Consider the following 27,844-nt stretch of genomic DNA (forward strand, 5'->3'; position numbering starts at 1 on the left):
TTCAGTTCCTGGGTGCTCTTTGTTGATTATGGAAGACATCGTTCAGTGGAAAGCTTAGAATTCTTTCCTGCTGGTGTGGAATCCTCCTAGATTCCTCCAACCAGCTAGTACATCCAGTGATGGAGTCATTAGACCAGAGTTGTGGGCAGGTACACAATCTGCCCCTGTTTCATCAGCACTCTTCTTCTGTGCGAGGCTGATGGTAAGCAACAGTACCCTGGACGTGATTTTAAAAGAGGGGTGAAGGCAGATAGGAGAGTGACCCGTGGAAAAGAGAAGATAAATAGATGGCACAGGCACATTCTTTACACGGATGTGCCTCTGTTTTCCACAAAAAGTAGACAAAAATCAATGTAAAAGCCTATTGCCCTCGAAAAAGATTTTAGCCATCCTTACTCCCTCAAGCATTCCTCAATCTTCACAAATTCAGATAATTACTTTTTTTTAAAAAAAATAAGGTTTTTTCAGTTCAACAGGTGAAAAGGATTTGAAGAAGATTCTCACCTGGCTCACCTACGGACAGTTGCTAAATAACAAAATATTCTTTGACATTGAACATGAAAACCTGGCTAACTGGAAAGACCCATCCCTTCTCTTCCCAGAAAATGACAGACTACAGTAATTCACACGGACAAATGGAACTGGCACAGCACAGACATTAGCGGCTCAAGTTTCCCACCCCAGCCACTGCATTTGCAGGACTCATTTATGAGGGAACTGAGCATCTTTACCTTGTGCAGTGCAGAGCACCACAACTGCAATCCCCCAAATCAGGCTGTAGGTGGACAGATGATAGAAGGGTCTCCTGAATACCTGAAGACACAAAGCAAAGGACAGAAATGGAGGGTTTTATTTGGAGACAGCCAAGGATGCATCATCCTAATCCTTGTTCAGGGTGGGTATAGTTTTGTCGTGTGTGTGTGTGTGTGTGTGTGTGTGTGTGTGTGTGTGTGTGTGTGTGTGTGTGTTGGTTACTAGGCTTTCTACTCAGGCCTTTTAGTCTCCCTATACTTTCTTGCTGATATGCTATCACTTGAGCCACACCTCCAGTCCAGCATTTTGCTAGGTAATTGGAAAGGAGTGTTTGGGACTTTGTTGTCTGGGTTGACTTCGATCCAAATCCTCTCATCTTAACATGCTGAGTAACTAGGGTTCTAGGCATGAGTCACTGATACTTGGCTAGATGAGTTTTAAACCCACTGAAAGAATTTTGGTTTTGGGAAAATAGAACCAGAGCTAAAAATAAGAGAAACAACAGTGCTCAGGATGTGGGTAGGAAAAAGCTATGGTGTGGTTCTTTCAAGATAGCAACTTTCCCTTACAATTTGGAATCCTGCTTTCCAGATCTACCCATGGCAAGAACAAGTTCTCAAAGACAGGATCCCATGAAAAACAAACTGCTTTCAGTGAATACAGAAAAATATACAGAACACAGGTGCTAAGACAGCAGCCATTTCTCAGATAGCTCTTATCTGTTAATGTTAAGAATATTAAACTCAAGGAAAATGCTCTCTTCAGAGACATGAATGCCTGGGGTTTTATTGAGCAGAATCAGCTATAAATTTCATTTAAATGATTCCTTAAGAAAAAACAGCACTGGATTTAAATTTGATTTTTTCCCCTTATTGCTTTAATTTTATGCCTGGACAGAAATTCTTGGCCTTCTTAGAAGCTGTGCTGCTATAAAGGAAATGCTATTCTGGGCATGGCTATAAAACGAAAAGGCAGAATGTGGAGATGCATTTCTCCTGCATTCCTTATGGTGTTTTTCCCTTTATGGAGCTTACATGGATGCCCAACATACGGTAAACAAGCAAGAAATGTAATGGTTCCACATATTACATGAATATTCTTTTTAAGTAAAAGTTTTTTTTTTTTTGCCAGTCCTTGGCTTGAGTTCAGGGCCTGAGCACTGTCCTTGGACTTTCTCAAGGCTAGAGCTCTACCACTTGAACCTCAGCACCACTTCTGGCTTTTTTTCTATGTATATGGTACCGAGGAATCGAACCCGGGTCTTCGTGCTTGCTAGGCAAGCACTTTAACCACTAGGCCAAACTCCCGGCCTTAAGTAAAAGTTTTATTAAACTATTTCATCCAATAGTTCACATAAATCTGTCAACAAGGCACTGCCATCATTTAACATCATTCCCGGAATGATGGTCTATATTGAGTATACATATTTGTTGGATGGAAGGGAGTACTCACTGCGACATTTCGGTGATATAATCAACATCACCACACCACCTCTCTCGTTCATCTTCTCCTCTCTTTTTGTTTAACAGAACAATTAAACATGTGTCCCTGTCCTATTGTCATACATGTATATAAGACCACCTACACCCTCATTTAATGCTTCTAATGCTTCTTCATCATCCCCGCCCCGCAACAGAGCCTGTTTTCCTTTCCTGTCATTCATTTCTCTCATTTTTAGCATGTATGATTACACCAAGGGGTTTCACTATGCTATTTTCCACATTTATCAATAATAATTTAGTCAGATGAATTTCTTCTCTTCCTTATCCTTTCCCCATCCTTCCAGCTCCCCATTCTCCAATAGTTTTCAAAGAGTTTCCTTATGGTTTCTTCATACATAGACACCCCTGTCTATTTGTATATCCTTTTCTATAATCAAGGTAGGTATTAAATGTAAGCACTCTCAATGTTGTTCTTTAACTGAGCTCTATTTTAATTCCCCGTTGCCTTCAACCTGAGATAGAAATTTAATGCACTCAGTGTTGCATTATCGCTGTCAATTCAGCCTCCTTCCATCCCAACACTCTCAGTGTCACCATTGCTGGCATTGCTGGAGGCTTACAAACACCAAGCTGTGGGGCCATGTTACTACTTCTAATCATCTAACTGGCATGGCTAAGATCCCTGTGCTCCCCCTACCCCAACCACCATTGATTCCTGCAAGTCTTCTTTACAAGGTATGCGAGTATTCTCTAGTGATCTCCTGTGCCATGCTGCTGCATTCCACCTGTGCTGGATGAGGGGAAATCTCAGGAGGCTGCGTGCGCGTCTTTATCCATATCTTCTTCTCTCTTCCTTTGTCATGTGGATGGAGGGCAGAGATATCACTTCCCTTCGTTACCCCAAGGTGAGCAAGGCACAGCTACCTTCTTTTCTCAGATCTTAGTACCTACTTGCAGATTCTATTTTCCAAATCTCTCTGGCCAGGGGTTGGACACTTGGCTTCCTATTTAGGATATAGGCAAGTTTCTGTCCATAGATATCTGTTGGTTCTGTTTGTCTATTCCAGACTGGAGAACTCTTACTTTTTTTTTTTTTACCATGCGTTCCTCTACTCAAATTTGTATAACATGAACATTTCTACTGCTTTTTAGCATGTAGGCTTTCAAAACTCATATCCCTAGGCTCTCAATATTGCAAAACTCGGGCTCCCAAAACTTGCTTCCAATTTTGCTGTGGTGTAGTCCTCCCCTAAGGTAGTGAGTGCACCTGAAAGGCCTGGGGATAAAATAACTTACTGCAATAAAAAATAGTAATATTGAAAATAACATTGTAACTTACATTTTTTCAACAGATGATTAAAACAATTAAATCACTAATGACTATAACACTAGCATTTGGTATGTGGTATGCCAGATTCTGTTCTTAGCACTTAAGATAAATCATTCATCAAATATTTCATACACATCTGTTAAAGAAGCACCATTTCGGCCGGGAGTTTGGCCTAGTGGTAGAGTGCTTGCCTAGCATGCACAAAGACCCGGGTCTGATTCCTTGGTACCACATACATAGAAAAAAGCCAGAAGTGGTGCTGAAGCTCAAGTGGTAGAGCTCTAGCCTTGAGAAAGTCCAAGGGCAGTGCCCAGGCCCTGAGCTCAAGCCCAGGACTGGCAAAAAAAAAAAAAAAAGAAATCCATTTCCAAATGTTGAATATAAAGCAGAGAGAAGTTCGAAACACTTTTCCAAGGTCATGCAACTAGGAAGTAGTAGTGCAAAGATGTAAACCCAGGCAGTTGAGCTTCAGAGTTCATTACCATAATGCCATTCAGATAAAAGATGGTTGTTTTTACATTTTAGACACAAAAATACAAAATTAGATTGTTCCTCTTTATGACCCAAATGGCCACTGTAGTGAGAGAAAATCAAACTCCTCCTCACACATTTTTATAGAACAATTTACTTGCAACTTGTGTCTGAGAAACTCTGGGTATTGTTTCCACAGAGCCATGTCACCTCTGGTGCTACTGAATAATTCTGGAAAGTTCTATCCGTCATAAAGTATTCTCACTATGCTATATCACCAGAGGCCTGGCCTCCTGTTTCAACTACCTGGTCCTCAGCAAATGTACTTTCCAGTACATCATATCACCAGGTGTTCTTTTATGTTTTCCTCCTACCTAAAATGCTCTCAGGATTGGAATGAAAGAATAAAGGTATGGAAAACACCAAATCTATCAGTACTTTACCCAAAGCAACTTCTCTTCTGAACTTTTATCTCTCAGCAATCAAGTCTAACTGGGCTTTCCTTTTTCTTCTTCTTCTTCTCAGATTTTTAGTTATTCTATATATTCAATTCTCCCAGGTAAAGCCTCCATTCGATAACTTTACTGTCATGGGCTTAGCTCATAGCAGTTTTCTGCAGTTTTGTACAGTTTTCTTTTTTCCAACTGAACTGCTGCTGACAGGCCCTTTGTTTATTCTATCATCAATCATCTTTATCAAGAATGCCTCAGGTACGTTCTTTAAAGACTGTGGTGAATGAAACAGATATAACCTCCCACTCTACTGACTGAGTTTACTATCCAATGTATGCATGTATTTCTATACAATTCGATTAATTTTCCTTAAATTAATTTTTGCACAAGTTGTTCTCTTTAATCCTCCTGTGGCCCCTTGTTATTTAGAGAAAATAATTCAAAGATTTTAATGTCATAGTTCCATTGCTTTACATTACCACATTTCCTCTAAGCCAGCTAGCTCTGTCTACTTCTAAATATACCACCCAATTTCCTATGAGTTGTCTTCTCCCTGGTTTTAATTTAGGTCTCACTTTTCATAAGCTTGATTTCAGTGCACAGTGAACCTTTTCCACTACAGCCATTTTATGCTTGGCTCTCTTAGAATTGTAAGTGCTCCAAGCAGATTCAAGGTTCTTCTTCCATACTTGAGGGGGTCTTGCCTTTCTATGTCCACTACCCATTGCTTCTACGCCAGTCTGCTTTCCAATCCCATGGATGACATCTTCCTAAGCTTGTTCCCAGGCTCTGAAACACAGCTCCCAAGCTAGTCACCTGCCTATCACCACCACTTCCAGCTGTCATTAGGCTCCTTCTCCCACATCAGTGTGGAAAATCTAAGATTCACTCGTGACTTCCAGATCACAGAGGCTGTGCTCATTCCCTGGGTTAGGACATTTGGCTAATTCTTTGTGTAGGCAGTCAGTGTATTTTTGCTGTTACCTCACCAGAACCTTAATGTCCACTAAAACCTGATGTTGATTAGGATCTCATGACCACTCTTTCCCTGCTGATTTAGGGCCACTACAAATACAGTAAGGCTATTCCATTCTGAATGTATATATTCTTAATAGCCTTGCTTAACCTTGGCTCTGCTATTGCAACTTGAAACTTATGCCTAAACTATGAGACCATTACCACTCTAATGGCTTTAGGGTCAGAATTGGTGACACAGGATGGAATGTCACAGGTGGGAGTTTCCTTGGTTTTGCCATTCCTTTTAGATGTGGGAACTTCTCTGCTAAAGTTCCTTTCCTCCAAAACTCTGAATCTTTCTGAATGTCCTGAAATTTGTCTAGCTTTTCTATGGTCTTATGGCATCCATCTATCCTTCCTGTTCCCCAAGCCCTTGGCTTAGGATATGGTGGAGATTTCGAGGATCTGAACATCTTCTGTTTGTTAGCCATAACAATTTCTCTTTTCTTTTCCTGCCTGTGGGTATGACGTAATATGAACTATTTTCTTCCTTCCTATTGTATGGACTTGTTAGTTCCGGTTCATTCATATACCTTGAGAAATAACCCTGATGTAAAACTGAATGAAGAAGTAACAAATCAGGATAAGCCAATTGGGGTTTCACAAACATTCATCTCATTAGGTAATCTTGGATTTTCCTTTGTACATAAGTGTAGAATATACCCTGGAAAGCTTTGATAGTGGTCTTCTCTATGGCTAGAGCTGTAAGGAAAGTCACTCCAATTGTCCTGACTAGGGTCTCTGGTTTGGGGTCATAGAAGATAAGCATTGGTATAGGAGTGTCTCAGTGTTCCTGCTGCCAATCTGTACTGTGTGGCTGAATGTGTGGATGTGTGTGGGTGAGGGTGTGAGAATTGGATTATTCCAGTCTGGGTGAGGAAGTGATTCTTCTCATTCACATTGCTGTCACAGACTCTGTCACATGGTCTCTGGTGTACTCTTTCAGAATGGGTATCCTGGAAGAGATGATGTCTCATAAACCCATGACCCACCTTTATTTTTTTTTGCCAGTCCAGAGAGTCTCAGTGACTTCCACTTTCTGCCTAGACCCCAGAGTGCCATCACAACCCAACACTGACATTCATCCCTGTGGCCTAAGTTGTTTTCTTCCTGACATTTCTAAAGCTGCAGTGAATTAAGCATTCACTCATTTGAGGGAGCCTTTATCCAAGTGATCATGTACAAAAACTTGATGCCTGACCAGGTACTGAGCACATTCTACCTACCTTGTGTTGTCTGCTTGTCTTCGTGAGTGTATGGCCAACAAAAAAGCCATTACACTTGAGGAGGTCAAAGGTGATTCCCTGTCTGAAAAGATACTCATCCTACACAATGCCCACTTTCATTGGCCCCTCTTTGTCCAGTCATAGACACCATATTCAGGAAGGCTTTAGTTTTGAATTATCTCTAGAATTACTAGATAATTTCCCCAGGGTCACTGATACTCCCCTATCTTATCTTACTGTGTAGAAAAGCAGGGAAGAAAACCCAACAGCCCAATCTTTCTTCAGGTATCAGGACCAACCCTTTCCTTTCCTTTCCTTTTTTGCCAGTCCTGGGGCTTGAACTCAGGGCCTGAGCACTGTCCTTGGGCTTTTCTCAAGGCTAGCACTCTACCACTTGAGCCACAATAGCACTTCCAGATTTTTCTGTGTATGTGGTATTGAGGAATTGAACCCAGGGCTTTATGCATGCTAGGTAAGCACTCTAGCACTAGTGACAGATATTGGCTTCCTAAATGCACACCATTATTTTTTTTAAAGCATGCCTTGCACTACATGTGGAAATCCAGGCCCTAGCAGACTCAGTGATGAGGAAATGCAAAACTGATTTGGTTTTAATAATGAAAAAAAATCAGTAATTCAGGATAAGGGAAAAACCAGATGCATTCCACAGTACAGACAGAACTGGATGCCTACAATGTTAAAATCATAGGGCTAGAAGGAAAGAGAATCAGGAGGAATGCTTATTAAATATATACAGATTTATTTTTATACAGTTTCCTTTCTCTAGTCCATACAGAATCACTGAAAATGCTACCAAGTTGGAAACAGCAGGATTTCTGTTTCTTGGGGAAGCAACCTGACATTGCTTGTGTGATGAGCCTTCTAGAAGGGTGAATTGAGAAAGCAAACTGCTTTACCCCTTGGGGAAATAACAGCACTACCCTCATGGTTCCAGAGATCAAATGAAATTCAGGTGGGGGATCTAAAATTTATCATACTACAAAATGTAAAAATTTTGAGTGCTGACATGACATCACATTAGGAAATTCCACCCCTGACCTCATGTGATGGGTTGTAGTCATACAGCAGAAAAGCTAGATATATTTTTATGAAATTTACTACCAGGCTATGAGCATAAAGCCTGTAACATGAAATGGATGTTAGGTTTACACTTAGGGCAACACTATATACAAATATGTATTTGCAAATGCATATTTCACCATATATCATTCTATGTATTTGTACGTATATTTTTCATTATGGATATTCAAATATTCTGAAATCCAACCCCCCAAATAAAAAGAAATTTAAAAGATCTAGATTATTCTGTTACCCAGCCTGTTGGATCATGGCTACTCAACCTGTAATGGATACACAGCTCCTAAATACGTCTCGGTACCACTAAGCACTAAACCCACGTTGCCTGTGACAAGAATTAAACCTGTGAAACGTTTAAGTGCCTAGGATTTAACGAATGTCAAAACCTGGTTAGGTCTCTAAGAGGATTCATCAGTCGAGACAGAAATGGAGACCACAGATCACGAACACAAAAGAAATCCACTTGTAATTCTTGCCAGGGAGGGCACGGTGGACAAAGGCCTGGCTGGTGAACACCCACCTGGCGGGTACATCTCTTCCCCTGAACATTCATGAGTCCAGATCCTAACCCCACCCCACACAGCCAGCGAGGATCTGGAAACATTCACAGTTGTGGCTACTCCTCTCCTACCGCTCAGATAGGAGAGGCATTTCTTGCAGAAGGCCATGGCCAAGATGAAAAGCCAAACCAGCAGTAGACACCATTCTCCTTTGTTAAGGAGCACAGAGAAACAGCAGGCGATGTGCTCTCTCTTCCCAGCGAGCTACAGACGAACATTTTACCTTGAGGTTTTAATGGCATTTGGGTTTACGCCTCATCATACCCATGGGGTATATCTACCCATGGGGTGTGATGGGGCATAAAACCCCTCCTTTGGTTTGGACACGTAAACAGACCCCCCGATCCACAAAATGTCCGCGTCTGGCTCTCCTGGGTTCTGATTCTTTCGGTGACACAAGATCATTGCGCGTGTCACCCTCAAAGCTTCCCTGGCTACAGCTTCTCTGGACCCTGCATGGCTACCCATGAGAGGGACCAGGAGGAAGCGGCGGGCCGGAGCGGCTGGGCATCGCGGAGGGGAGGCATCCGCATCCCCGCCGCGGCTTTGGGGACCCACACCTAGGCAGTGGTGTCTGCTCAGGCCCCTCCTGCGCTGGACCGAGGCCAGGCTTCCCTCCCGGGTACCTGCAGCGCCGACGCGGGGCGAATCCGCGGATGACCCGCAGGCTCGGTCCCCGGCGTCCCGGCGTCTCCCGGGATGTGGGAGCGGGGCGCACGGAGGGCGCGGCGGGCAGCCCGCTCGCTCCGCGCCCCGGGGACCCCCCCCCACACATCCCCGAGCCGCCGCGCCACGCCGCCCTGCGCCCTCCGCCCCATCCCTGGGTCCCCGCTCACCAGTCCGTCCATTCTGGCTTCCGACCCAGCTGGGGACCCACTGCCGCTGGAGATGGGAAAATGCCGGACTATTTCTTTTTTTCCGCAAGACCAGCTCGGCTAAGGAAGTGGGGGTGTGGGGCGCACAGCGTCACCTGCCCACCACGGCAACCAGTGGCGCGGCCGCCCCCCAAATCCCGGCGCTGGCCCCGCCCCCGGCCCGCCCTCCGCCCTCTGCGCAATTTACCCCAGCTATGGTCTCCTGGAACGTGTGAATTGTTTCATTGTTTCATTCACATGGTGGGAGGAAAAAGCATTCCAATCCAGTCAATGGACACCCAAATCGGCACACACGGATTTATATACATATATATATATATATATACATATTTTTTTTTTTAACATTCAGTTACATGGTCTAGCCATCCATTTTCACCATGGCATCATGGAAGCTCTGCATTCATGGGTTCGGGGTTCTCAAAAAATCCGGAGTGCTTCTGGCTTAAGCATAAACAAAGAAAGAGACTGATGAAGTAGGCCACCTTATTTCATTTGATTATTTCACTATTAATATTCCCTGACAAGATGCCAAGACAACATATTTCTAGGAAAGCCCTTGCCCTTCTGCTTTCTTCCCACCTTAAGCGGAGAATGATGGACAGGCAGAAAGCCCACCACACCGGCTCTATCAAACTTTAGAACAACGGAGCCCTCATGAAATCATCACTGCAATCCATACTACATGCATATCATCTCCACCAAATGTTTACTCATTCTATCTATTGTGAATATTGTTTGTGGTGACATTTAATGTGAGATATACTCTCTTGGCAAATTTGAAGGGTACAGTACACCATGGCTCACTATAAGCTCGGGAGAATTCTAGGATCTACTCAACTTGAAAAAAACAGTTCTGCATTCTTTAGTAATAAATACCTTCTGATTTCCTTCTCTCCCCTTCCCCCAACAACAACCATTTCACCTGGTCGTTTTAGAGCCTTTTGGTAGTGGGTATCATGTAGTAACTGTGTTTCCCTGGCTAAGGGAAGCAGAATGTTAAGAAGGGTGAATATGAAGTTGCCACACTAGCAACTTCTGAAAATGTTCTAAATTGAGAAAAGTACAAAGGGGAAATCTTAAATTTGTGCTTTCATTTGGAAGTACAATCTTTTCCCCTTAAGATCATTTCCTGACTTTTATGAGTCAGATAACTTATGAGTACTAGGATTGACAACTTTAACTTAGTATTGTATGACTGATCCTGTAGAATATAGCATCCATAGACAGGTGACAGCCTCCGTAGAATAGCTGCATGACCTTGAGCTGAAAAGGATTCCATAGAGAGGACAATGTACCCAACTCACTGTTCCTGTGAGGATTAAATAATTCTTGGGTAAATTCTCAGTGCTCATCTTTATTCTTCAAGCCATTCTATCAATGGCTCTGTACTTGACAAATGATCTCTATTTCCTTTAAATTATTATTATTAATTTCTATTGGTGGTGGTGGTCGTGGTCATGGGACTTGAACTCATGGTCAAGGCCTGTCTCTGAGTTTTTTCACTCGAGGCTAGTGCTCTATCACTGAGCTATAGCACCACTTTTGACTTTCTGATGGTTAATTTGAGATAAGAGTCTAGAGGACCTTCCTGCCTGGGCCAGCTTTGAACTAAGATCCTCAGATTTCAGCATGCAGAGTAGCTAGGCTTACAGGTGAGAGCACGGACACCTAGGTCTTAGTTATTTAGATATAACCTCTTAAATCATTCTCTGGAAAGCTATGATTCATTGTGATTCACTTTCCTTATCTCTATTTATTACTTAAGATCACAACTTGGGCCTAAGAAGCTTCTTTTACAGAGCTCAACAGTATTTTGTAGAAGAAAGGGCCTCTTTTCACTCAATTTCTCAGAGCTTGTCCATTCCAATAATGTCTGCCAATTTGGGGTACAAAAATATTTACACATACAGTCACAGGAAAAGGAAGAAGAACAGCACTAATACATGTACAATAAGAGGAGTCCAAGAAGAGGAAAACTTGAAGATGGTAAATAATAATGGATAATTTTTTAAGAACACACAAAAAATACAAAAGACTAAAGGGCTCATGGAGTACCAAAGAGGACACCAAGAGAAAGCCAACTTACAGGTACAGAGTATAGTTAAAAATGGTAAACCAGGGGCCGGAAGTTTGGCCTAGTGGTAGAGTGCTTGCCTAGCATGCACGAAGACCTGGGTCTGATCCCTCCGTACCACATACATAGAAAAAAAACCGGAAGTGGTGCTGAGGCTCAAGTGGTAGAGCTCTAGCCTTGAGAAAGTCCAAGGGCAGTGCTCAGACCCTGAGCTCAAGCCCAGGACTGGCAAAAAAAAAAAAAAATGGTAAACTAGAGGCCGGGAATTTGGTCCAGTGGTAGAGTGCTTGCCTAGCATGCATGAAGATCCTGGTTCCATTCCTTGGTACCACATACATAGAAGAAAGCTGGAAGTGGTGCTAAGGCTCAAGTAGTAGATCTCTAGCTTTGAGAAAAGTCCAAGGACAGTGCTCAGGCCCTGAGCTCAAGCCCAGGACTGGCAAAAATAAAAAAATAAATTGTAAATCAAACAAAAGAATCAAGAAGAGAATTCTAAAAGTTTCAAATGTGAACTAAGCCATGACAAGTACAAATGAAACAGAATCACAGGACAGTAGGCATCACTAGGAAATTTTGGATATATGAAGGAATGAATTAATATCCTCATTACTGAAGAAATTAAATGTGACTTTGGCTTTCACAAACATTACTACACTGCAGCCAGGCACCCGTGGCTAATGCCTGTAATGCTAGCTACTCAGGAGGCTGAGATATGAGGATCATGGTTTAAAGCCAACCCAGGCACGAAATTCCCTGAGACTCTAATATCCAATTACGCACCAGAAAACCAGAGGTGGTACTATGTCTCAAAGTGGTAGAGCACTAGCCTTGAGCCTTGAGCTGAGGAGCTGAGAGACAACGCCCAGGCAGAGTTCAATCCCCAGGACCAACAACAACAACAAAAATACTACAGTGGCACATTAAAATCTTTTTAATTAAATGCATCATTTCTAAAATTCAAAATTGGGCTCATTGTAAACACACTTACATGAATAGAACCAACATTGTTAACACTGTAAAGCTTGCTCTACCCACCTGCCTCCTCCTCTTCTGTCACACCATAGGTTTGGTAATCACTCTCATATCTAACAACAGAGTCTAGACTGGCCTAGTTTGGAACTTTAAGCAAATGTTTTGCAAAGTTTATCTATGTATCTGGGTTACTTCACTCAACTGCAGATTTGAAATTTTTATGTTGTTTTTTTTTTTACTACTTATGCTATTGAAATTAGGCATTTGTGTTACAGATTGAGAGGTTTTCCCCCCAAGTTTTGCCTTTTAACAAATTTAAAGAAGCACTTGTTCAGATTCTTTTGATTATTATCAAGTAGTGAGATTGAGAAAAAGAAGTAAACAGTAAATCTCACAAAATAATATAAAAAAGATATAATAAAATGGGAGAATATCAATAAAATGAATAACAATTGAGTGAACATAAAACAGTTTTTAGAAGTTAATTCGATGACTCTGTGGCAAGATTTGTAGTGACAGTGAACACTAGAAATAAAGCAATACAGAATGAAGCAAACAAATAAATAATCTAATAAGGTTATGAACAGTTGCATCATTTGAATGCTTACATAAAATACATTTCTTAAAGTAACCAAAGAGTAGCTGGACTAGGTGCAAACTCGTTATTCCAGCTACTCCTAAGGAGGTAGAGACAGGAGGATAGAGAGTTCCAGCTGGCCCAGTAAAAAGGCAGCCTGTTTCAAAAGTTAGTTGTAAATAAAAGAGAGGAGGCATGACTCATTTGGTAGGGAATTTGCCTGGTATGTACTAGGCCCAGGGCTCAATTCCTAGTACAAAAAAAGGAAAGAAACAAAAAAGGGAGGAGAGAGGGAAAGACAGGAAGTTTAGGAAGAAGAAAGAAAGGAGGGAAGGAAAGAAGAAAAGTAAAAAAGAAGCAAAGAGGAAAGGAAGGAAGGAGGGAGGGAGAAAGGGAAAAAGGTAGAAAGGGAAAAAGGGAAAAGGAGAGGAAGAAAGGAAGTATCAAACATTTTAAAAATCAAATGAGTCAATAATGTTGAAAGCAATTACATAAAAATAAAACATTTCCTTGTGGTGGGGAGCCCAGATCCTGATTCGGAACAGTAGAAATCTTTTACATACATTCCCAAAGGAGAATTATAAAACTAGTAATTATAGAATTAGTAATTATAACAATTGCTATTTATTTTCTTTCAGACCACCATTTACATAATTTCAAAAACAAGAGAAAAAATAAAGATATTAGTTTTTATTTTTCTCATAAATATAAAGTGGAAAAATTCCACAAATATTTAAAAATCTACTTAGGTGCTGGCAGCCTGTGGTTGTAATCTTAAATACTTAGGAGGCTGAATATTGCCTCAAATTTTTCCTATCTTATACAAGACTCTATCTCCCAAACCACCTGAGAAAAGCCTAACAGGAAGTATGGCCCAAGTGGTAGAGCACCAGATGGGTAAGCAAGCTAAGTAAACATAAGTTCTGCTCCCCTTTCCAGCAGAAACAAAAACCTGCCAATGGCAATTATATTGAACTACTGTGAAAAGTTCAGAGGAGTATCTCAATAGAAAAACTCAAGTCCAATATCTTACCTAGGATTTTAAAAACCAGAGATAATAGGAATAAAGAGATTTTTCCTAATGATATTTACTGGGCAAAAACGCACACTTACCACAGAAATTTGAATATTCTCCTTAAACTCAAAAGAAAGAAAAACATAATGGCTGCCCTTGTTATTCAGTATTAAAGAGACATGAATTCATAAGAGACATGATTATCTGCATGGGAAACTACAGCATCAACAAAAACACTTGGTATCAATAGAGTTTAGTGAGGCTTTTAAATGCAAGTTAAAAACTCCCTCCCCTCAAAATCCCCCCCCCCACAGTACACAAATGACTAATTTACCTGTGCTCCAAATGACAAGGACTCGTTCAAAGGGACCAATGCTACTTCACTGGTGTTCTCTGAAGTAGAGACATAGTATTGACACACACATGAGGGGAACACAAAGCAAATACTCCCTCTGTTGGCAGTACATTGTAAGATCATGATATAAATAATAAGAGATCTAGGTTCAAAATCTTAGTGACCAGCAAAAATATCTCTCCAAATGCTGAATGTAACATCAAAAAAGATACAGAATTTCCATATTGTTTCTATTCTGTAATAGAGTAATAGCTTATGGTTTATGTCGGTGGAAAACAAATCATTATACTCTCACATTTGTGCATCTGGTTCTTAGCTACTCCATAAACCCCTCTCTCTATCGATATTGATATCGGTATCTATATATAAATCACACGTAATTAAGTACCTGTGTTCCGAGGACTGTCTCAGAGGGCTTAATGCTGTTTCACTGGTGATCTCTGACCTAGAGATATGATATTGACATACACATAAGATGAACACTATGTGTAACAAATATATTTATATGCACATATTTATACATATATATATAAACATATTCCATTAGACATAAGAGACACTTTAAATATAACGTTTTCAAATACAATTCTTAACCCTCCCTCTAAAGCTGGTTCTTTATCTATTTTTCACTTTATGTATAGAAGTTCTTTTTAATGCCTAAAAACTTGCAAATATCCAGATAAATCTTCCCCCTCCCCCGGCTTTATTTTCCACATCTGATCCGTCAGCAAATCTTTTCTTCCCAAATATCACCTTAGCCATCGCTGTCTAGACCATCAGGGCTCTTCCTCTTGCCTACCATAGCAGTCTCTTTAAAAGTCTCCTGCCTTTCATCCCTGGCATTCCAGTGAGAGAGAGCTTTCAATGTGGTAGTCAAGTTCTAGACATTTCCATCCATTCCTCTCCCATGCATTGCTCTGGCCATAATGGTTTTTTTTTTTTTTTTTTTTGTAGGTCATGGGGCTTGAACTCGGCCTGGGCACTGTCCCTGACTCTTCAGGTCAAGACTACTATACTACCTTACCCCTGGACCTGGGGATTGTCCCCGAGCTCCTACCCATGAGCCAAGCCCCACTTCCTGTTTTCTAGAGGTTAATTGGAGATAAGACTAGAGTTCTTTTGTGCCCGGGCTTGCTTTGAACCTTGATCCTCAGGTCTCAGCCTTCTGAGTAGCTAGCATTACAGGCATGAACCACTGAGCCCAGCTTGTCCATAATGTTTTTAATTTGTTATTATTACCATTTTTCTTGGAAAATACCAAGCTAATTTGCAAGCCTGGAACTAGTAAAAATCTGGAATACTATTTTATTCGTATCTTTTTTTCTTACTCAGCAATTGGTTAAAACATCACTATCTTTCTTCTCTTTTTCCTTCTTCTCCTTCTGTTTCTCCTCTTCTCCTTCTGTTTCTCCTCCTCCTCCTCCTCCTCCTCCTCCTCCTCCTCCTCCTCCTCCTCCTTCTTCTCCTCCTTCTCCTTCGTGCATGCTAGGCAAGCACTCTACCACTGGGCACAGTCCTAGCCTCACATCACTACCTTTTAATACACAAGAGCATCATAATCTCAGTTATATCATTTTTGATCATATATTTGCTTTTATTTTCCACACTGTACCTATCACTGCCTAAAATTTTCTTGTTTCCTTCCATTTTTACCTTGTCTATTGTTCTCACTAAAATATATGCTCTAGAAGGGAAGGAATTCATCTGTTTTTACTCTGTTTTTGGCTTTCACACGGAGATAGCTACTGCATACACTGGAAGTATTTGTTAAATAAATGGTTGGATATTTTATTATATTCATCCTATAAAGTATGATCACTGACACTTTGTGTGGCAAGTCAAAAGGCTGTATCTCAAGCTCCGGTCTCATCACCCAGTACACTCTCTGCCACCAGTTGTCTGGGATCTCAGCTATATCCTATAAAAATATATTCTTTTGTTGTTGTTATTGGGAGGTTTTTTTGGCCAGTTGTGGGGCTTGAACTCAGGGCCTGAGCACTGTCCTTGGACTTTCTCAAGGCTATAGCTCTACCCTTGAGCCATAGCACCACTTCCAGCTTTTTTCTATTTATGTGGCGCCGAGAAATCGAACCTGGGTCTTCGTGCATGCTAGGCAAGCACTCTACCACTAAGCCAAACTCCCGGTCCAAAAATATATTCTTTTTTTTTAAAAAATTGTGATTAATAGAAGGGTTACATTACATTCACCAGATAGAAGGTGCATAACTTCACATACATTGATACCCTTTCTCATGACATGGTGCCCATTTCTCTTCCCCCCCCCACTCATTTGATTTCCCCCCTTCCCTATCCAATTTCAAATAACCAATTAGGCACATATAAAATATATCAGATAACAAGGTGAAATATTGTAACAATATGAGATAACCAAGGGATGGCAAAAGAGATGAGAGATAGCATAGTACATTAAGGACAACAATCACTCATTATATGGCTTTTGTTTCCTTATCCTGGAGGTCCTTACATTTAGTGTCATACTATTTGGTCTTATGTCTCTAGATTTTGTTCTATTGTAATCTCTGCTAGGAGAGCCCAAGGTTTCTACTGATTATGACAAATGAAGGAAACCATTGAGCCTATGTTCCTTTGAGTCTGGCTTACTTCACTTAATATGATTTTTTCTAAGTCTTTCCATTTCCTTACAAATGGGGCGATGTTGTTCTTTCTGACAGCAGCATAGAATTCCATTGTGTATAAATACCACATCTTGTTGATCCACTCATCAACTGAGGGGCATCTGGGTTGGTTCCATATCTTTGCTATGGTAAATAGTGCTGCAATGAACATCATTGTGCTAGTGGATTTAGTCTGTCCTTGTTTCTGGATGATTGGATAAATGCCAAGTAGTGAAATTGCTAGGTCACAGGGGAGTTCTATGTTTAGTCTCTAAAAAAATCTATTCTTAATAAAGAATGTTAAACTCAATTTATTGTAAGCTGTGATTGACCATCTGCTTTTATAATAATTCCAAGAATCCTTGTATCAAGGATGATAGGAAGTACTAAGCATATGAAAAGGAGCTTTCTGTCTTTTTTTTTCCAACAGAAATTTTACTAGAGTCTTTGGAACTTTTAAAATAATATCTCAAACTAGTTCCACCTCATCACATTCCCTATCCCCTCCCCACACATGCCCAGGTAGCTTACTTTTTCTTTCTTTGAATAACATAGAAAGTGATGATGGTGATAATTACAGTGCATGGGAAAACGCTGACAGTTGCAGCTATCCAAAGAAAACCTAAAAAAAAAAAACACACACACACACACATACACACACACATTAGTAACATTTCTCTGTGATTCTGCTTTCTTGCTACATACTGTTCCACCATTTTAGAATCTTTCTTTTTTCCATGTTAGAATCTTTAATTTGTAATTCTTTGTTGACTGGCTGCTGCTTCTTGGACATTCAAAAGTTACTGTATAAGACAATGACCCATATTCTTGGTTTGCAGTTGAGACAAGGCCTTGTGGTATAGTCTAAGATGGCTGGAGGTTTGCTACTTAGCCCACACAGGTTTGAAACTGAAGGGCTTCCAGGGAAATGGGTAAGCAGAGCATAATGCAGTGACTTGGTGATGGTATTATTCATGTTTGCAAAGAGGCTGTAATGGTATCAGAAAATGAATTTATGATAATAAGAATCTAAGACTAATATCCCAACTAGTGTGATAAGCATTCTGTGAGGACTGAGACATTAGCTGGGTGAACAGAGTTATTAGATATAATTGGAAAAATGATGAGTGAAGAATCACAGTGGCAAAACTGGGATACACATTTGGCTCTGATTCTAGAATTCGCATTCTCACTAAAAAACACACAATGAAAATTCTTTGAGCTTTAATAACTTTTAAAAATAGCTATTTTGACAAGTGTTCCTCTACATCTGACAGATACCTCCTTCATTACAGTGATCTAAATATGATTCACAGTTCAAGTTCCATTGCAACTTAAATTTAGCAAGGGACTACCTTCATGATTATTAATAACTATCTTAGATATAATAGAAAAAAGATATATACACATATTGATGGCTATTAAGGAAATTTGCTCTTATATGAAATGCCTGAAGCATTGCCTGTTTTGCATTCTTGGGTCTTGTCATGGTAGATTGTTTTCTCTTCTTCCTAATTTCCCTCAATATAAATACTTTCACTTTTTATTCCCCCCCTTAATTTGCTGCTTTAAACTGCCCCTACCACTGAAAGAAGATCTTTGCAATTTCTTCTCTTCTCAAATGCTATTAGGAAATGTGTTTGTTTAAAATTTTTTGACTTTGCTTGTGGCTGCAAAGATACCAATTTGTCCTAGTTTCATTCTTTTTCAATGAGATATTACATAGCAATTTTAGATAGGCAGAAGAGAGTAAATGTGAAACATTTGACACTATAATGTGAACACATACTTAAAGTCAACACACACACACACACACACACACACACACGTGCGCATCAAAAAGACACTATCTGAGATTTCACCAGAATCTGGAAATGACATCCACAGTACTTATTAAAGGGAAGAATTTTCTCCCAAATCGATTAGCTGCTTTGTACTGACATTTATATCTTAGTAAAGAAGTGAAATTAACCATAATAATCTAGCTAATAGCTAGAATGAGAGATGCTTGAGCCATTTTGTTGACATAATTCAATTTTACCAGCTGGGGACATTTACCAGGAAAAGGAAGTTGATTAGCTTCCATTTCAAGAAACAAACATAATAAAAAAAATAATGGTCTCTAATGTTTTTGGAGACTACATTAAAATTACAGTGATGAAATGAGAGGTTTAAATGCCAAACCATGAAAAACACCCAAGCATGGCCTTTAGTAACAAGTTAGGAAGCAAAATTCTACAAAAAGAATGAGTGAAGAAAACAGCTGTGGTTTTGTGGATGCAAAAAACAGATCACTCCTACAGAGCCTACAGAGGGTCAGGAGAGCATTGATTTGAGGATTCCCACATTCTTAAAGTCAAGGAGTCATTTGTACTGGTCTAGATGTGTTTTGCAATAGCCTCATTTTGTGTTTTTCTTAAGTTATATAAAGAGATGTTTTCCCCAAACTTTAAACTTGGGTTGCCTTTTGCTATTGAATTATATAAGATACACACACACACACACACACACACACACACACACACACACACAGATTCATTTTTATATATTTACATATTATGGATAATTTATATTAATATATAAACATATACTTATCTTTATATATTATAGATATTATTATAAATTTTCTTTGGAGATACTTTAATTCAAAAATTGAGGAGAGGTTCTAGGCTGATATGGGTTATGCTTAGTCTCACTCCATTTCTCGAGTAGCTGGACATGTATAGAAAACCACTGGGCTGGGCACTGTGTCTCACTCCAGTAATCCTAGCTACTCAGGAAGCTGACATCTGAGGACAGCAATTCAAAGGCAGCCCAGACACTAAAGTCTGTGAGATTCTTATTTCTAATAACCACCAGAAAACTGGAAGTGATGTTGTAGCTCAAATGGGAGAGCTGAGCTCAGGGATAGCGCCTAAGGCCACAGCCAACAAAAAAGAAAAGAAAAGAAAACTGTTGGAACTTGAATATAGAATCAACATTGTTGATAGCTAGGGAAACTTTTTGTTCTGGATATAATATGAAATTTATGGGAATGTTTTATTCTCATCCTTTCTCCAAGTTTATAGGAAGGAGACATGTAAATTACATAAAAATATCTTAATAAAATAAGACAGATTTTTAAAGCTAATCTACTTCTACATGGACACCATCCCCACCACAGAAATTTTATAAAAACCACTAAGTTGGGGCCAGGAGTTTGGCCTAGTGGTTAAAGTGCGTGCCTTGCATGCTTGAAGACCCGGATTCGATTCCTCGGTACCACATATAGAAAAAAAGCCGGAAGTGGTGCAGAGGCTCAAGTGGTAGAGCTCTAGCCTTGAGAAAGTCCAAGAACAGTGCTCAAGCCCTGAGCTCGAGCCCAGGACTGGCAAAAAAAAAAAAAAAAAAAAAAAAAAAACGAAAACAAAAAAAAAACACTAAGTTGAAACACAATCAAGATAAGAAATTAGATGTTCTGAGGTTGGTTACAACAGAATTAAGGGCATCTGCTTTGAAATGGGGGGGAGCATCAGTGTCACTGTGTAATAAGAGAGCATATCCTTTGATGCTAGAGAATGATGAGGGCTGGTTGCAGTGTTTTTGAATCCTCTGTTAATCACATTATACAATGCAGTACGCCCAAAATCAAAACAAAAAGTTGGAATAAAGTTGAAAAGAAAATATTGAAATTGAGCATCTGAAATGACCACTGTAGAAGACCAACTTGGTTAACGTTCCCAGATAGTGAAAAATGGGAAAACTCTCGAGTTGGTATAAATATTTTTGTAAGGATCTTAACAATGCTCAAATATCATTTCTTTACAAAATGTTAGGTTTAACCTATATTACCTGCTTTTATGGACACCATTTTTTATTACCAGCGATGTAATAGTATTTGACCAAATATTGTCACAGATATTACGAGGGTCCTTCCCTTCTCATGGGGTGCTGCTGTCTTGTGAATTAAACACCTGTTGAGAATACCACATGCACTGCCTGGTAACTAGATAATGGTTGGGAAGTTCTCACAAGAGATAAGCTAATGCAACAAAGACATGAAAATCTTTTTATTTTATTTATTTATTTTTTTGCCACTTCTAGAGCTTGAACTCTTGGCATGGATGGTGTCCTTGAACCTCTTTGTGCCCAAGACTAGTGCTTTACCAATTGAACCATAGCTCAACCACTTCCAGCTTTTCCTGAGTAGTATATTGAAAATGAGAGTCTCACAGTCTTTCCTTCCTGCCGGACTGGCATCAAACTGCAATCCTCAGATCTCAGCCTTCTGAGTAGCTAGGATTTCAAGTATGCACCACCACCACCACCCGGCTGAAAATCTTGAAACAAGAATTGAATCACAGATAATCAGAAGCTAAGAAAAAAATTCTACTGGAAGGTGAACTATGACATGAGAAAACAATGCACAGAAAAACACCATTGGAGAGATTATAGCATTTTCTGTGATATGGTAGTGTGATATTATCAGCACAGGAAGATAGAAGTGGGATTCGGTTAGAATTACTAAGGTCCAGATTGTGCTGTATAGTATTCATCCACACATAAACAGATTCTGAGAATGAAGTAAAAATGCAAATGGCATTTCTTTACCTTTCTTCAGAAGTAGGGCATGGACACTAGTTGGCAGGTAAGCCAAAAATGCTATGCCATTTCCTCAGAGAATACTCAGAGCGAGAGCTGAACAAGATGTCTTGCACTTTTGGATAAAGGGCTTCAAATCTCATTAATTGCTGATTGTGGTGACAGGAACTTGTAGACAGCAAAGTGACAGAAATGCAGTTTTTACAGAGGAAAAGAAGCTCATCAATAAGAGATTGGGTAAGAAAGGAAACTTCAAAATGGCCTAATTGGTTTTGAACAAACCCTTCCACAAAGGACACTAAAAGTAAAAAATCTGGACGAATTGTTTAAAAAAGTCTTTTTGAAATATCAAAAGGTTCCCAAATGATTAAAGTTTATAGGTCTAGATTTGGTAAAAAGGAGAAGCCAACAGAGGTAAGCCTGACATTTGGAAACACTTTTTACTCAGTATAAGTAGCAATTATTGAGGTGAAAGTCAAGAGTGAGATGCTGAAAAGCTAAGCAGAAATGTCAGCAATCAAGCTGAGCGAAAGCAATAAAAATCAAAGCCCAATATTAGCCAAGGCAAAGGGCCCTGCCACTCACTCCAGTACAGCTCCAGTGAGGTAAGAGGGAAACAAAAAAGACTTCATTCTTCAATGATTGAAGACTATTTCAAATCATCTTCATTCCTTGAATTAGAGAGAGAAAAGGAGGGAGAAAGGAAAGAAGGAAAGAATGGTGGGGCCTGTTATTAGCTTAATATTTAGCCCACAAGGCCTGACTCCTGGCTGCAGGAAGTGGGGAAGGATGGAAGGAAGGAAGGAAGGAAGGAAGGAAGGAAGGAAGGAAGGAAGGAAGGAAGGGAGGGAGGGAGGGAGGGAGGGAGGGAGGGAGGGAGGGAGGGAGGGAGGGAATGGGGGAGAATGGAAGAAAACAAGCCTATTGTTTTGAGATGGATGTATTCTAGGGGCCTGAAAACTAGGAACTTTCATAGCTCAGGGAGTCTTAGCTGTCAGAGTGTGAGTAGAAGAGAGCCTTGAGAGGTGGCCAAGAAGAAAGAGAAGTTCAAATTATGAGGTCCTCCAATACTAGCAAAGATCACTGAGCCAGGTGCCCCATCCTCCCTGCTGAAGAGTGAGTCTCCTTACTTGAGGCTTAGGCAGAAAGGATGGAGTTTGTGGCTGGCTTAGTATTCAGCCTACAGGGCCACCTCCTGGATACCTGTTAACTGCTAGATAGATGTTCAGAGCTCTGTGTCAGGAAATGGACGGCTGATTCATCTGCAAAAGATTCGGACTAGTTTACCTTCACCTGAGCAGTGCTGATGAGGAGTCCTGGCACACTTAGTACATGGGTGAACACTTAGCCCTGAGTCCAGTGGTAAGAAGCAGCATCTCACTTCAGCCTACCACAGTCCTGCTTGAGCGTTTCCACTCAAAGGCTACCACGAAGGTAACTTCCAGCCATCTATTTGGCCTCAGATATTTAAATCTGAACATTAAAAAAACCCACAAAGCGTATGGAAAAACAAGGCAACATGTCTCCTTTGAAGGTTAACAAGTCCAAAGAAAGGACAATGAGGCACACTATGGAACTATTACAATAAACCCCATTTTAATAATTTTAATGTGTACTAAAAATGAGAAGTATCTTTTCAAACAACAAATGACAGAAATGAAAATCCAAAAGAGAAGGCAAAGAAACTCTATTAAATTTGGATTTATGAACTTTGAGGAAGTCTTCTTTAAAGATAAAGGTATTAATTGGTCAAAAACAAATTTAAAAAATCAAAGACTTGGTTACCTGTAAGCCAAAACCAATGAAAAACAACAAGAGAATTTTCTACAGAAGCAAAACATGATTGCAGAGGAAAAAAGTTTAAATGGGCAAAAATTTATCAAAAAAGGTAAATATAAATATGAATATCTTTTTTTCTTTTTTTTGTGGGTCATGGGGCTTAAATTCTGGGCCTGGGGGCTGTCCCTGAGCTCTTCAGCTCAAGGCTACTGCCCTACCCCTGAACCACAGCCCTACTTCCCGTTTTTCTAGTGATTAATTGGAGATAAGGGTCTAACGTTCTTTAGTGCCCAGGCTGGTTTTGAACTGTGGTCCTCAGATCTCAGTCTCCTGTGTAGCTAGGATTACAGGCTAGCTAGGTGGCATGAGCCACCATGCCTGGCTCAGTAAATGAATATTTTTGCAAATAACACCAACACATTTCTTTCTTTCTTTTTTTTTTTTTTTTGCCAGTCCTGGGCTTGAGCTCAGGGCCTAAGCACTGTCCTTGGACTTTCTTAAGGCTAGAGCTCTACTACTTGAGCCTCAGCACCACTTCCAGCTTTTTTTTTTCTATGTATGTGGTACCGAGGAATCGAACCCGGGTCTTTGTGCATGCTAGGCAAGCACTCTACCACTAGGCCAAACTCCCAGCCCCTTCACCAACACATTTCATACTTAAACATAGGTAAAGAAATAACATTCAGAAAAATGATACCAAAAAAAATCATGGGAAGCTTATTTTGCATTGTTGGGAAGTAATAAAAATATTAGATTAGGTTTTAATAAGTTAGTATATATTCTTAAAATATCCAAGAGACAACTAAATGAAGGGGAAGGAATTCACAAACTATTAGAGAAAATAAAATAAAAATAAATAGTTAAACCTAATACATCATTAAAAAAAAGAAAGGGTCAGGTAAGGTAAAAGGTAATGAACAGTAATGTAGTATACTAAAGCCTACCAGTATTTACAGTAAATATTTAGAGATGAAATGCTCTAGTTTACAAGAATCACGAAGTGGAATATAAAAACAATTATTTGCATAGTCTCTTTTGAGCTCTACTTTTAGCTTTATTCTATCAGGAAAAAAAGCATGCTGTATTTAATTTTGATCACATGACAAAATTTTGGTTGACAGAACTTGGAAAGAAGGAAGACAAAAACATGCAGACAGTTAAGAGAGAGTCTCTGTGGCACAAGAAACAAGAAGGAGCATTAATCGTGGTTCTGGTGGCTCAAGCTTATAATTCTACCTACTCAGGAGGCTAAGAGCTGAGAATCAAAATTCAAAGCCAGCCTAGATAGGTAAGTCTATGAGACATTTGTCAACAGTTAGGTAGTAAAAAACATAAAAGTGCTAGAAGTGGTGCTGTGACCCAAATGGTAGAGCCTTGAGCACAGAGAGGCTCAGGAACATCACCCAGGCCCAGAGTTCAAGTCAAGTCCCATGACCAACAAAAAGTTTAAAAAATTACCAGCATAGATAGATAGAAACAACCTACACGAGGAACAAAGAGATGGGGGAAAAATTGAGGGTAGAGTACATGAGCCCAGTGTTTTAGTGATTGTGTCAGAAATCCACTAGAACACATATCAAACTCACCAATCTAATACCTGACTATACGAATGTTCTAATCCTGCCCCAGTGAGCAGGAGAATGGAGACTGTCTTAATTATTTGATCCTTTAACCAAACGTGTGTATTAGGCTGATTCACAATTTCTAAACCAGCAGATTTTAGTAAAAAAGAATGATCATAATTACTTACAAGTTACTTACATTCTTGCTTTTGTGGCAGGGAAATAATTCTCTCCTTGTTCCCGAGAGGGTGACTCATGAGCACAATCAGGTGCTGTATTCCCAGGGGCCTTGCTGACCCCATGGAGATGGTGAACATTTTGGTGACAGTGACTGTGCCATTCTGGTTGTGAGCCAAATGTTCTTTTGATGAGTTACTTAGGACTTGTGAGGGGAAAAGAGAAATTTGAGGGGCAGGCTTTCCCACAGCTGAATAGATAAAGCTAAGAAAATCTTCAGAGTCATAATGGAATTCTACTTCAGGAGTTAATTCAGATATAGCTGAGGTACGGCAGCGGGGGGGGGGGAGGAGAGAGAAAGAGAGAGAATTAAACAAAAAGCACATAATACTAAATTCCATATTTCTATGCTAGAAGATTTATCTTCCCCTAGTTTATATATAAAGCCAAAGTCCTAAAAACATATTCTCCTGAAACACATTTCCTACCATTTGATAAAACCTGTTCATCTAGTCATTAACTGAGAATCAACTGGTATGTCTACTTTTTCTACATTTATCTTACCTGATGTCTTACCTTCTTAAAATTACTTTATAGGACCCCCAATTATACAACTTGATATCAACATGAGATACACATTTTACGGCAAACTGTTTGTAAAGTGGAAATCTTAATTCTCTTTGACTCTCCAGCTTTCCTCTTGTGCTTCTCTATAGATTTTGACTCTGTTCCTGTCCTTTCTTGAATCTCCTATGACAAAAATCTTGATTCTTTTCACAAGCATTGTCTACTGGATGGTAGTGAGGTAAGTGTAAGGTAAAGAAATTAAATAAGAGGTAGGAAGTTGACAGAGCACTAGCCAATGAGCAAAAAAAAAGTGTCAGGTACCAAGTTTGAGTCCCAGTCTTGGACAAAAAAGGAAAGAGGGAAAGAGAAAGAAAGAAAGAAAGGAAGGAAAAGGAAGAAAGGAAGGAAAGAGGAGGAGAAGGAGGAGGAGCAAGAGGAGGAGGAGGAGAAGAAGGAGGAGGAGGAGGAGGAGAAGAAGAAGGAGAAAGGGCAATATAATGAGAAGAAAGTCATGCTTTTGTGGAATCAGGCAAGTCACATAACCAACATTGAATTCTATTTTTTTCTTCTTTATAATAATTGACTTCATCTAGTATATTTCTATCAGTCTTTCATTCTCTTGTCTTCTAACAGGAATCTTAAAATAACACTCCTTGGTTTCTCCCCCAATAATCTGACTATTGCATAGAAAATACTTATATACTTAATATGTTAAGGCAGGTGTTTCCTCCATGGCTTCCGTGTGGAAATACATTAAGCAGACACTTGTAGCAGGCTTCATCAGCAAAGGTTACTTTCTGAATCATTATAAAGGAGGAATTGGGTTCGACGATTTTACACTGCACTCTGTTGACATAGGGTGGAAGAATCTTTTCTCCAAACGTATTGCTGTAAGTACCAATGTTTTGTAGCAAAGAGTCTTGGATCTTCTGCCATGTAATTTGCACAACATCTGCTGGAGTTGTCCAATTGCAGAAAATAGTCACATTTCCTCCCCAAACCGCTGTCTCGTTGTTCTTATGCTTTATTGTATATGAAAGATCTGAAAACAAACAGCAGTATTAGGATAGAAATTATGCATAGGGTTTGAACTCAGGCCCTCACAATTTCCCTGCTGGCATGCTACCACTTGAGTCTGGCTTTTGCTGATTATTTTAGAGATGGAGCCTTGCAGACTGTCCTGCTGAAGCTGCCCTCAAGCTAGAGTCCTTCAGATGTAGCTAGGATTATAGGCATGAGTGCTGATGCTGTATCCCCATATCATAGCACTCAACCCCTCTGCTGGATAGTAATCATTCAGTAGGAAATGAACTACGCATCTGGGCACAGTGAGGTATGCTTGCTATCCAGGAAGAGACTGAGAACATGGGGCCACTAAGATTCATAGGGTCACTGATTATTGCTGTACTAAACGGACTCTAAATAAGTGTGGGTTAAACGTTTAAAATGACTAGAACATAATAGACTAAACATTTATTGAATTTTTCATGTCATTCAATTTATGATGATAGACTAACACACAAAAGAAATGATGAGCAGACTTCACAACCTATCCAAAAATATATTGATGGCCAAGGAGATCCTCAGACCAGTTGATCTCAAAATTAAAAGGCACGTATCCTACTTAAATATGTCCACAAATACCTTAAAACAAAACAGAACAAATTTCCCTAACACTTCATTTGCTTCTAGCTGGTTTATGGCTTCTTGAACAATGAGTACAAACCTTGGAAGAAAAGTGCCTTTCACATTCTTCCATTGTCTCTTGAATTGTCCCAGTTTCAACTATGCTGACATCAAAGTACTTGTTAGCTACGTGATTAGAAAGCCACATGGCTGACACAGAGTCAAGCATACTGTCCTGCCTACCCACTTTTTTAAAACTAGCTTTGAACCTAGTATTTATTTGTCAGGGAATTCCAGCCACATGCATCTGAGAGACAAAAATGAAGACTTACCTGATTGTTGTGCCCAAATCAGAAGCATCAGCATCTGGGAGATAAAACAGAGTGTAAAACCCATTGAATTATTTGTGGACAAAAATCATGAATGGATAAAAAAATAACTCTTCTTTCTAGCTCAACTCAGCACTGAAACTGAAAATAGACCTAACCTTTGCACTTCCTGCCCAAATCTGTTAACTGTTGGCAACGGTACCACTTAATATTACTGCAGTTATCTTGAAAGTTGGAAGGGGAATAAAAGATTGATAGTCAAAATAAGACTTCACAGTACAAGTAATTGGTGTCAATAAAAAAATAAAATGAAGGGGTTAGGCTGGGAATGTGGCTTAGTAGTAGAATGCTTGCCTAGCTAGCACGCATG

At 39.8% G+C, this 27,844-nt stretch overlaps 2 protein-coding genes across 4 annotated transcripts in view; both read right to left on the reverse strand.

The window, feature by feature from the left end:
• Window positions 1-9,359, reverse strand: part of Cd200 (CD200 molecule) — a 45,059-nt gene extending 35,700 nt beyond the window's left edge. For all 3 annotated transcript variants that reach the window (XM_090346631.1, XM_090346642.1, XM_090346624.1), the window contains exons 1-2: window positions 9,186-9,359; window positions 732-813 (exon numbers count right to left, since the gene is read on the reverse strand). In XM_090346631.1, the coding sequence (XP_090202757.1) occupies window positions 732-813; window positions 9,186-9,197 (94 nt within the window). In that variant the 5' untranslated portion in view covers window positions 9,198-9,359. The remainder of the gene's footprint in view (window positions 1-731; window positions 814-9,185) is intronic.
• Window positions 9,360-9,603: 244 nt separating this feature from the next.
• On the reverse strand, window positions 9,604-27,541 carry LOC150069350 (OX-2 membrane glycoprotein-like). Its single transcript, XM_090330869.1, has 7 exons — window positions 27,478-27,541; window positions 26,223-26,561; window positions 24,975-25,274; window positions 17,385-17,475; window positions 14,606-14,662; window positions 14,197-14,255; window positions 9,604-9,661 (listed from the first exon to the last, which is right to left on the reverse strand). Exons 1-6 carry the CDS (start codon window positions 27,539-27,541, stop codon window positions 14,243-14,245), a joined length of 864 nt encoding a protein of 287 aa, XP_090186995.1. The 3' UTR covers window positions 9,604-9,661; window positions 14,197-14,242.
• Window positions 27,542-27,844: the final 303 nt, after the last annotated feature.

This window comes from Megascapheus bottae, chromosome 1 (assembly GCF_031878675.1).
Source record: "Megascapheus bottae isolate mThoBot1 chromosome 1, mThoBot2.hap1, whole genome shotgun sequence".
NCBI lineage: Eukaryota > Metazoa > Chordata > Mammalia > Rodentia > Geomyidae > Megascapheus > Megascapheus bottae.